Source organism: Coenobita brevimanus, chromosome 27, assembly GCF_032717465.1.
Source record: "Coenobita brevimanus isolate Jiangsu-jjx chromosome 27, ASM3271746v2, whole genome shotgun sequence".
In the NCBI taxonomy this organism is placed as follows: Eukaryota; Metazoa; Arthropoda; class Malacostraca; order Decapoda; family Coenobitidae; genus Coenobita; species Coenobita brevimanus.
This window is the reverse complement of record NC_136980.1, coordinates 73,514-85,756: the sequence shown is the minus strand read 5'-3', so window position 1 is coordinate 85,756 and position 12,243 is coordinate 73,514. Positions and strand designations below refer to the sequence as shown.

General features: G+C 39.6%; 1 protein-coding gene across 1 annotated transcript in view; it reads left to right on the top strand.

Moving 5' to 3' along the window:
* The window catches only part of LOC145394337 (DNA (cytosine-5)-methyltransferase 3B-like), a 44,883-nt gene extending 34,420 nt beyond the window's left edge, over window positions 1-10,463 (top strand). The window contains exons 20-24 of the mRNA XM_080268214.1: window positions 969-1,106; window positions 2,905-2,969; window positions 5,152-5,292; window positions 8,849-9,124; window positions 10,449-10,463. Of these exons, the coding sequence (XP_080124340.1) occupies window positions 969-1,106; window positions 2,905-2,969; window positions 5,152-5,292; window positions 8,849-9,124; window positions 10,449-10,463 (635 nt within the window). The remainder of the gene's footprint in view (window positions 1-968; window positions 1,107-2,904; window positions 2,970-5,151; window positions 5,293-8,848; window positions 9,125-10,448) is intronic.
* The last annotated feature ends 1,780 nt before the right edge of the window (window positions 10,464-12,243 follow it).

Here is a 12,243-nt window from a genome sequence, read left to right as displayed (position 1 = left end):
CTCACCATCCAAGACCACGGAATCCTGTCCCTATCTGATTCACCAAATACATTAACCACATACTCTAGCTTCACATAAACGTATCCAATAGAGTCAGTCCAGATGCTGTCATGCTAAAAGGGGTGCCAAATCCCTGGTCGTGCGCTTCACCTCACAATATTAATCCAGCCAGCTCGATCTATTGTCAGTCCTCTAGCCTCACCGACTTCCAAACCTCTCTTCCTCACACACTCATCCACCATATCCCTCCACCTTCTCTTTGGCGTACCGTGCCTCGTCCCTCCTTGAAATTCACTCAGATATACCTTTTTCGCCACTCAGTTGTTATCCATTCTCTCCACATGACCATACCATCTCAGTACTCTCTCTTCAGTTCTGGTGTCCACCGACTTCCTTACTCCACATCTTTCACGAATCACATTACTTTGTATCCTATCCACTCTCTGTACTCCACGTACATTCCTCAGCAGTCCCATCTCCACTGCTTTTACTCTTGACTTTTCATTTTCATGCAAAACCATAGTCTCACATCCATATGTTTAGCACTAACACTCCTTCATGTAAGCCTCGTTCAGCTGCAACACTCAAGCCTCTGTATCTTATCAAGGCTTTCATAGCACCAGCTACTTTCCCTCCTTGTGTCACTCTACTTTCCACTTCTTTTGCACATTTTCCTCTCTTTTTCTATCACTGTACCCAGGTATTTGAACTCCCACTAATTCCAGTCACTCCATTCATTGTAGTATGACACTGGGAGTCATCTTCTCTCTCAATAACCATCACTTTTGACACTGATGGCACTTTTTGCATATCAGAGCCGTAGAAAATGTAACCAAAAATGACTGTGACAGGCCTTTCCTCCTTCTTGGGTGACTCTGACATCATCCTAATCATTTTGAATAAAAACAATAAAATTAAGATGCGCGTTGATCATGGTTGTACCCTCAACCTTCTCTTCACAAGAACAGGGAATGACACTAAAACTGCTGTCTTGAAGATGTCACCAAAAGTGAGATCCTCCATCATAGAACAGGGCAACTATATCATTGAGGATCTTGCAAGATGCCACACTGTTGACAGATTCTGGGTTACACAGTGTGATCACTGTCAGGGTTTTGGTCATACATCTGAGTGGTGTTCTAGAAAAAATGATGAACCTAAATGTGTTTTTTGTGCTAGAGTCCATAAATCTAAGGATTGTAGTAACAGAAATTTTCCCAAATGCATCAACTGCGCCTCTATATCAAGGATAATACTAATTCACAGTTGGTTGCCCATTTTGCATCTAGTAGATGTCCAATTATGATTTCTCATAGGAATAGATTGATTGAAAGCACCAATTTTGACCATTCAAAAAACAGACTACATCCATTTTGAACCAGTTAAGGATGGGTCTTTTAAATGTTCGTTCCATCCGTAATAAGATAGATCTTATTAATGAAGCTCTAAATCAGCATGAGTTTGACATTTTGTGCTTGACTGAAACCTGGTTGTGTGAGTCTGTTATTAATATTATTTGTAGTGCTTTGTGTAAGTCACATTCTATTATAAGTATTCCCATGCCTTGTGCCTACCATCCAGGAAGCGGTGTAGCACTCATCTACTCGGAGCACTTGCAAACATTTCTCTCATAGACTCAGACCTGATCTCATCTTCATTTGAATTTATGGAAGTATTAATAAATTTCCATCAGAATACCATTAGAATTGCAGTTGTCTATCGACCAGGTTATCCGGGCACTGATCGAGGTTTTATGGAGGATTTTGGGCAGTTTCTTCAAGTGTTTTCTCTTAAACCTGGAGGACTTCTTATTTGATGTGATTTCAGTTTGCAGTCAAAACCATTTTCTTGAGTTTACCACTCAGAATAATTTTTTCAGTCGTGTGAGTGGAATGTCTCAGGACATGTCCACAACTTGATCTTGTCTCCTGTTGGTTGTAGGTGCATGTCTGATGTGGAGGTTGACTCAGTTGACCCTTTCATCTCTGACCATGCTTTGATCACTTTTAGTTTTGATATCCCGAAATCCCCATCCTATCAAAAGGTCATCAGGTTCAGAAATTACAGGAACATTGGCGGTAGGTGGGGGTGCTCACATCCACTCACTTGATGTAGTGCTGCTCTCGGGTGTCTGCCCTTTCCTCTCCTCCATCCTTCTTTCCTTTAATCCTCTTCTGTCTTTCTTTCCTTCATTCTTTCCTCGACCTTCTGCCTACGGGTGGCTGTACACTCCCTCTTCTGTCTTTCTTTCCTTCATTCTTTCCTCTTCCTTCTGCCTGTGGGTGACCCTACACTGAGTGACAAGCCAAATTGTTTCCCGTACACCTGGAAACCATTTACTACACTGGGTGGTAACCATACTGTATAACAAAATTTTGGCGCTTGGTGGTTTAGGGCTATTTGCGGCGCTCCAGTCGGATTGAACCAGTGAAGGTTTATATCCAAGGGGTGATTGGGGTTAATTGCTCACGTAATGCCACTCAGGGATGAGTGAGGCTGATCACTCTCATCTTAAATGTCAGGACCAACTTGCCTAGCCCCAGCCTTCTACTCTTTTCATGAGACAGTATAGGATTGGATGATGGATTATTATTATTATTATTATTATTATTATTATTATTATTATTATTAGAATGTCGATGTAATGCAAGATAGGTTGTAGAGGAACTTGCTTTAAATCGATCTTTGCAAAAAATTGAAGTATTGTTCCAGTGGGATAATTTAGTTTTGTACTTGAGAGAGATACGGAAACTCCCGGATACATTAGCTGTGAAAATTAAGGGTCTGCTTTATTTCATGTATGTATAAGCCAGTTTCACCCAGCCTAGAAAGCAACATCAAGCTTATCAAAATTGCTTAGAACTGTTGCCTGTTGTATTGATGGAGTTTGTAAATACGTTTCAGATATGTATAACCCAGTTCCACCCGCCCTAGGGAGCAACTTTAAACTTAGTCAGTGTCTGGACCAGGTAAGAATTGCAAGCTTTTTTTATATTGATATTTGTTTTTAATATAAGCTAAGGCTCTTCTGCCCAAGGATGCAATTTCGCTCTTGTTTTTTGGTCTCTCATGATGATTTAATTCAGCTCAAGATAGATTTCTTTTTATTGGATGGGCTACATGCTGTATAGCCTTCAGTGACCCTCTGGTGATCAGTGGAGCCCTCTAGTGATTTAATTCAGTTTAAGATTTATATATTTGTAAGAGATGAGTTAGATCTAGGCTGCACTGACCCCTTGGCTATCAGTGGACTTTCTGAATGATTTAATTCAGTCGAAGATACACACTGAATGAGTTAGATATAGCCTTCATTGCCTCCCTGGCTATCAGTGTGCATCATCTTCAACACATGGTCACTCTTAAGCTGAATAAAACTGTCTGGAGGTAGCATGGATTAAGTTTATTTGTTTACCGGTATTTATTTTTATTATTATTTTTTTTTAGGGATGTTCTAAAAATATCACCATATATTATTTACAGATGTTACAACAAATGAGGGAAACTGGTAAATTAGTTTTTATGGGTAGCCATGACACTTCACTTGGCAAGTTTTCCAAAATTCTCTTCGTTTAGCCACCATCTTTTCCTACTTGTACAGGAAGTTTAATTGGAAGGTTTTGCAGTAATTCTTCTTCTTTACCTTCATCTCATCCTGCTTGTACAGGTACTATAATAGGCAGGTTCATCTGTAATTCTTCATTGTCTTTGTGCTTTTTCCTGCATGGACAAGAACATTAATAAGGTGACTTATCTGTAATTTTTTCTTTGCCTTCCACCATTTAACTATTTCTACAGGAACTTTAATAAGGCAAGTTTTCTGTAATTCTTCTCTCATTTTTTTTCATACCTGTACAAGAACTTTAATGGTCATTTTCTGTATTTCTTCTGCTTCCATTGTCCATCTTTTCCTGCTTCTACAGGTGTGTGGGGTCGATGTGTTTTACTAATGTTTACCATAGATTCGGTCCTGTACCTCCTCCCCTGTCAGCCCCCCTCTCTTGCAAATCTTTGTCCACACTGACCATCCACCTCCTCTCTTGTGTTCCTCGCTTCCTCCTTCCTTGTACCTCTGTTGCCATTACTCTTGTCCCCACATAACCTTATACAGGTCTTAACTTGGCCCAGATTTTCCACCTTTTTCAATTAATTTCATGTAGCTCAGTGGCAGAAAAAGATAGTGCTGCAGCTTTACATCCTTCCTTGTGACTAGCATCATATTCTAGTGTTAATCTGTTGTTATATCCAAGCATTCAAGATAGAGAAATGGAAATTATAGGCCAAGTTAAAGTAAAATGAGTATAGGACTGTGGATGTTGTATTAAAGAAAATTTTTTGAGCAGATTTTCTTTAATTAATTTATACTTGTTGGGCCATAACAAAAATGAATGTCAAATTGAGGTTGTTTATGAGGAGGATTGTATGTGTGTTGGTGTAGTGAAGAGGGGTAAGGGTAAATGTTGATGTGTTTTATTGCTTGTGAAAACTTCCGCTTACTTGTGATGAAAAAACACATATCAAAACTAGATGCTTTTACCTAGGGCTGTGTGTTTTGTACTGTAATGGAGAGGGTTAAGGGTTGAATGTCAGTATGCTTTATTGTGTATGAAAACTTACTATTACTGAGTGATGGAAAAAATGAATGTGACAAAGAATTGGATATAACAAAAACTTTCTGTGTACAGTATTGTCATAGTGAAGTAGCTAACAGGTCTTGATACTTGATTTAGCTCCAGTCCACAGAAACATAACCATGCCCAACCCCAATAAGGGGAGTCCTTAATCCATTAGCTCCCAGGGTTCTTGTGTGAGAGATTGTGCCAGAAGGATACTACTCATAATGCCCTCCACCTACCAGCTCATAGTCGCAGAGCTCATCGGTCGCTGCCCTGGGGTTCCCTTCATTATTAACTTTTGAAAATATCCAGTTCCATCCTATACTGAGGACACTGGACACAAATGAGTTCAGAGGAAGTGTGGCATATTTAGGTCAGATTTTTATTAGAAGAGAGTTAATAGGGAAGTTTCCTGCAATTTAACTTAATGGGGTGATGGCAAATATGAATGTCAGGAAGAGATGCCTATAACATTTACTCCGTACTTTATTGTAGTTGAAAGAGTTAAATGTTGATGTTTTTCCTTACTCATGTTCAGGTTCATGGCCGTTCAGCACAAGTGGAGAAGGTTAATTGTATCACCAGCAACCCAAACTCCTTGATGCTGAAAAAAGGCTCGGCACACCCCATCCAGATGAATGAGCGGGGAGACACACCCACCAGCACTGAGCTAGAGAAGGTTAGTGAAGTTGATGATGTACAGTTGTTGTCGCTAATTATTTTGCGAATGTTGTTCTACTGTGGTCTGTCTGGTTGAGCAGACCCATCAACCACAAGCAAGCAGCTGCCCACATGTGACTGACAGCACCTAGTTAGACTCAGCACAGAACAGGCCTTCCACTTGATGAGGTGCAGAGAAAATGTAGGATGCATAACTTCCAAGAGGAGAAACTGTCTTTAGAAGACTAGAAGACATGTGTGAGGAGTAGTCCCTGCCCAGACTTTTGACTTAAGTAAATCCCCAGTTTTATGCACTCAGAGTTAGTGCACAAAATTTTATCCATTATCACTGCCCAGCGTAGCAACTAAAACATGCAAAGGGGCAAAATTCTGGGCCAAGTTAGTGTGAAAGTACTCTAGTGGGAAGGTGAGTGTAGTACATACAGTATACTGCCCCGTATGTACTGTAATGTGATGAGGCTGAAAGGGTTAAGGAAAACCTGGGATGAAGTAGTGAGGCAAATGCTGTATTGACTTGGTTATAGTTTGCATCCATTACAGAGCTACAATTACTGATAGCCTTATGGCCATTACAGAGCTACAATTACTGATAGCCTTATGGCCATTGCAGAGCTACAATTACTGATAGCCTTATGGCCATTACAGAGCTACAATTACTGATAGCCTTATAGCCATTACAGAGCTACAATTACTGATAGCCTTATAGCCATTACAGAGCTACAATTACTGATAGCCTTATGGCCATTACAGAGCTACAATTACTGATAGCATTATGGCCATTACAGAGCTACAATTACTGATAGCCTTATGGCCATTACAGAGCTACAATTACTGATAGCATTATGGCCATTACAGAGCTACAATTACTGATAGCCTTATGGCCATTACAGAGCTACAATTACTGATAGCCTTATGGCCATTACAGAGCTACAATTACTGATAGCCTTATGGCCATTACAGAGCTACAATTACTGATAGCCTTATGGCCATTACAGAGCTACAATTACTGATAGCCTTATGGGCAGAACTGGTCCCTCCTTATAATTCATAAGAACTGAATGAGTAAGAATTGGACCTATTTTGGTATAACAATCCTTACTCAAAATTATCTCAAGAATAACCATAAGTTTTTCTCATATTTCCCTCTATAAAAGTTTTCATAGCCAGGTAGTCAGGTTGGGCACAGCGCTCTTCTTGAATTATGGTTATATGTCAGAGGCAGACCTACCATGCTCCCAGTTCAGTTCTCACCTGTGACTGTGATAAAGTTTCATATCAGTGTTTACACCAGGGCTGTTCAACGGTTCTAGGAGTAGGGCTGCATTATGACACACATTAACACACTGGCCATACATTATTTGACCCCCCACCCCCATTTAAACACTCATACACAGAAAGAAATGAGAAATTCGAATATTATTTGCGTTTACACATTCTGCTAAATACATAAATAAAAAGATAAATGCAAAACTTTCTGTTTTATGCTTGTTGATTAATTTTCATTCTTCTGCGTCGGTCCAAGGGCCAATAAAAACCGACTCAAGGGCTGTATGTGGCCCCTGAGCTGCATGTTGAATAGACCTGATTTACACTTTGGGGTTTAAAAAATAGTATATTGCAGTTTGGGGAGTGGACATCATGTGAACAAGTCTTATGCTGTACTTACATGTCTGGAACACCACCTGTCAGCATGTACAGTATGTATTTATATGTCACAAAGTAGAGTGTGTATTTATGTTACTGGTATTTGTTCACATTGTAATGATCCAGGTGTTATCGTGTTAAGTTCCAAATTGTATAATAAGTATTTATGTTGTTGGTGTTGATCATGTAGAAATTATTTAGGTATCCTGATAGTATAGGAGTTAGAACATCCCAGTTTGAGTGACAGTATCTTGGGGCCTACATTCTCGATGGGTAAGGAGGCTCCTTAATGGCACTTCCTAAGCGATGTATTTTGCTTGTTACTCCTTGCTATTCTCCTCCGTGCTATTTAAATTATAGTAATGTCCCCATGCTGAATATAGATACATCCAATATTTTTTGAACCAGTCATATCCAAATATAAATCACCAAGGAAGAGATGCTAGGGAGCCTCCATAAGCAATGAGAATACAGACCTAGGTGTTGTTCAGTTGGAGTTCCAGCCTCGCCATTCACATTCCAAGAGATGGATTCCCCCCTCCCCATATAATGTCAACACACCCTCTGTTGCACTTGAGTACTCTTCCCTTTTTGGTACAGTTCTCTGGTGTATGCAAGGAGATTGAGGTTGGGCCTTTGTGCCACGTAGTGATGTGCAGTAGCCCTGTTTTCCCCATACAATTTTGAGATGCCAGGTGACCTAGAGAATTGAGCCGCTTCAACCTGATGTGACCCACAAGGATGTATCGCTAGGGATGGTTTGGGTATAATGCACGTATATCTCTCAAGGGCAAGCAACTGATCATTCTTGCCATCATTGTCTAGACTGAGTAGCTTAACTCTAGGCCGTTATGCTTCTCATCAGGCAGTACCAGGTTAGATGATGATGTCATGCCACCAGGGAGAGTATGCTGGTCATTGTAAAGTCCATCCACCAATAATTTAGTCCATTATTACCCTTTGAGAAGTGTAAGCACCTGGGGTGAAGCCACACGGTCCACATATTTAGGGTGAAGATAACCAGTCACTCTTTCCTTAGTAACAGAATGTGAGCAATAAACTCCAACCATTCCACAGAACTGAACCCTTATTGACCACATCCTGTTGATGCACCATGCACCCCTTTGTTATCTAGTATATAGTTATCACCCAGCCTTGAAAATCATTCCCTTGATTGCAGGAAATCATTTGCTTTATCACTCAGTGTAGATTCACCAGAAGTTAGCAATACATCAGGTGAGTGAATGATTGGCACTTCCACCAACTACATGAAGAATAATAATATGCATCCAGAAAGTTAGGTTTGTTGTGGAGCCAGTATTATTGGGGCTTAAATGATGTGTAACTCTTTTTGCTGGGTTTGCAGTTGATATTTCTCACACTTTTCTTGTTCCTCATTCCTTGTTCTCACACTTTTCTTGTTTCTCTTTCCTTGTTTTCACGCTTTTCTTGTTTCTTTTTCCTAGTTCTCACACTTTTCTTGTTTCTCCTTCCTTGTCTCTGGATCCTGCTGAACCCCTGTCTTAACGTTGGCAAAGGGCCAGGATGATGGTAACGATAATGATGATGACGATGTCAGTTGTAGCTGTGCCTTAAGAGTTAGTATTGGCTGTTATGTATCATTCGCATCGTTTGGAAAGGCTCCAACATGCTTGCATGGGCTGGCCTTGGGCCCCTGATGGCAACTCTCCACACTGCTTGATCTCTGGCAGTCTCCCTATTCAGTCCCTTATGTCAAAGGTCACAATGTGTGAACTCATTCTGGGCCTTTATCTGTCTGCCACACAACCCTACTCTCATTGTTCACACCTGTCACCTTTCCCACACAATTGTCACTGCCCATCCTCTCAACATGCCCAAATCATCTCGCTTTACCCCTCAATGTTACCGTATTTTATTTTCGCTTCCAGATATTTGGGTTTCCACCACATTATACAGACACCATGAATCTGCAGGCAAAGGAGAGGCAGACTCTGTTGGGTAAGTCATGGAGTGTTCCTGTCATAGTACACCTTCTCCGTCCTCTTCTGCGGTATTTTCCTCATAAGAAGCAGAGCAGTACAACAGGTGGCAGTAATCATGGTTTAATTTTGCAACAGGTTATTCTGGGTGCAAATGAGCAGAGTGCAAAAACAAGCACGAAGGCAGCTAGTCAACTGCAGATCATGAAGCAGCGGCAGAAAAAGGTGAGAACAAGAAAGTTAAAACGAAAGATGAAACACTGTGGCGTTATAGGGGTAGATAGGAAAACCTTGAAAGAGCTGAAGGTTAAAGTTGTAAAAATGACTCCTAGAGAAATGAAACGTTATCTGAAAAGGAAAAGAAGGTAAAGATGACAGAATACAATGCTCTTACACATTTTAGCCTTGCAACTTCAAAACTTGCTGTAGGACTGAATAGTGAACCCCTCCCTAATGGTACTGATAATCCATCAATTCCGGTGTGTTCATCCCAGTGTTAACTTGTCGGCCACTGTACAGTGCTTGCAGTTCCCTAAGGGTCTCATATCCAAAACCGTGTGACACTTTCACTTCTGTAAGGGCCTTTTTTTTTCTCAATCCATATAATAGGGGAAGGTATCAGGTGAGGGTGATGAATAATCTTCATCCCCTTTTTAAATTTTAAGGTGCTATGTAGTGTTTGTATGCTGTTTTCAATTTCATGTTTTTTACTGTCTGTTTGTGGACTGATTTAAGCCAGAAATTACCAGATATTGGAGGAAAAATGGGCCCATTCTGGACAGTCTGTTACCATTTTACATTTTCCTATAAGTTCTGCTAATCACATCCTGCAGGTTTGAATTTTGCAATGATTTTTGGATACCTGTGCACATAAGATTTGCAAGAGCATTGTATAGTATTGTCATGTAAGTCCTTTTGTAATTTTTTGTAGTACCTGTAGGAAGTTGTGACTCAAGTTTTCTTTGGATTTTATACCTGTACTAGTTTTTATACTGTATATACATGATGCACTAGATAACAGGCAGAGAATTTGACATGGAGTCATATTCTCATCAGCCTAGGAGCTTTTCCAGCACTTCTTCGTTAGTATATTCTACTTGTCACACTTTATTATTCTTGTGTATGTCATTTGTGGCTTTGTATTATCAGCATAAATTTCAGAGATAACATACAGGTGATTACTAGCCTGCCATATGATGAAACAGTGGTGAGGAAGAAGTCCCAGAAATCCTCCTAAGTAGACAATCATGTAGACACTTAATTTCAGACAAGCATTCATGCATTTGGAAACATGCTAAAGAAAACAGCCAGTGTAGTGAGATGGTGACCTGCTTAGCACTGGTAGTCTAGTAGTTCCTGTGGCCTTGGAAGGAGTAGTTTAACCTATGTCACTAGTTTGTCAGTCATGGTATCACTATCGTGAGAAAACCTTGCTCTAGATCTCACCATTCCATGTGTGTTAGGTTGATGATAATGTTTTACGGGTTTACTGTACCTGTGCAGTAATGATACTAGAATTCTCAGAATATCACTGCCATAATTCCAACAGGTGTGCAATACATAGTGCAAACACATAGTCTTGTCATGTTTTTTAAAATGAAGTTAGTAAAAAATTAAAAATGATATCATGCTTCCACTTAAATAACCCCTGTTGTGGGATTAACTACAATATAGATGATATGTTTTTGGACTGAAGATCTAACTGAGAGCCAAAATTAGTTAATTACATCCATCAGTTACTGGAAACCATTGAGAAAAAGAAATGTTAGATGTATGATACAGCAGTTCCCTGTTTAACGCGCTTTCATGTTACGTGCTTTTTACTACGGTATAAAGCTGTTCATTAACATGTGAAAATTTTTTTGCTAAGCACACTTATTTACTATTAAGTCAGATGTGTAGTGAAGGGCCAGGGTAAATACAGCTCATTAGTACAGATCTCAAGATATGTGTTTCTTTATCTTGCTTATGGATTTTAACATTTAGTATACCCTCATATACCTAGTCACTAAATAAAATCCACTCTGATAGTTACTTACAGCCTTGAGTGTTTTTATTATTACTGAATTATTATTATTATTAATATTATTGTTATTATTATCTGAGAATACCTATAGTCTTTCTTGCCCTAACACAGCCCATACTATTTAGCACGATTTTCATTTGACACAATTATGCAGGCACACATCTGTAGTATTAAGTGAGGAATTACTGTAATGTGATAGCTTAGATTTTGACTGTATGTACTGGAGGCTTATTGTCATGTGCAGGGGCGATGGTTTTGTGGGGGGTTATCGTGCTTGTAGCCACATTTTACTCATGGTAGTACAGTGACAACAGTTGGCCTATTAATTCACTGTATCTGCTTCACACCTGGGATATGTCTTTCACTTTCCTCCCTGACTCATCATATTGGAGAAAATCATACATGGTTAGAGAAACATACATGGCCGGCCTCTCACCATAGTAATAATAGCCAACCCAAGGGAGGTGACAAGTACAGTGGGTACCTGAATTTAGCGTTTGCTTCATTCTGGCTGTACCATGCCAAACTCAGTTATCGCCAAACTCGCAATATATGTTTACATGTAAGTAGATGTGTTCCTTTGACTCGTGGCAGTGTCCACTCTTTTTAATCTCTTGGTCCAAGTTATTTTCTCATATAAAACTTCAGTATAAGCAGTCTGCTGGACAACACAGTATATTATTAGCAAGGTTTAGACTTGATAAAGGCCATTTGTAACACACCCAAGAAAATGCTGTATTTTCATACATTAAACATGTCATGGCCACCACCCTGCTTCACCCCACCAGTTCCATCTAACTTGTGGCAGTATCCCATTTGTCTCTCTTCTCAAGTGCCAGTGTAAATAATTTATTGCATAACACAGTAAGCTTTTTGACAGGTTTGGACACAGTGATACTCATAAGTAATAAGAAATATATATTTTTTCTTACGGACAGTCAGTGGTATCCATTCCGACTCAGTTAGTTCACCCAACTCAGTGTGACAGAATACCATATTGGCGGTCATTTGCTCTGTCAGGACTTTTAATTGGAAAATAATTTTTTTGACCACGGAGGTTCATACACACCTAGTTATCTGAAATCAGGCTTAAAAAAAAAAAAAGTGTTTAATATAACTTGATTCAAAAGTTAGGTTTCAAAGGTAAAGTGTGCCAATGTTAGGAGATATTTCCCCTTCAGATCATCAGCATGGTTGACAGACTTCTGTTTTATATAAATATTGATTTAGAGTACAAATAATTGTATTTGCATTGTAAGCTGATATTTGTACAAACCACGGTCTGTCAAGGAGAGTTGTTGAGCTAGAGGCAAAACAC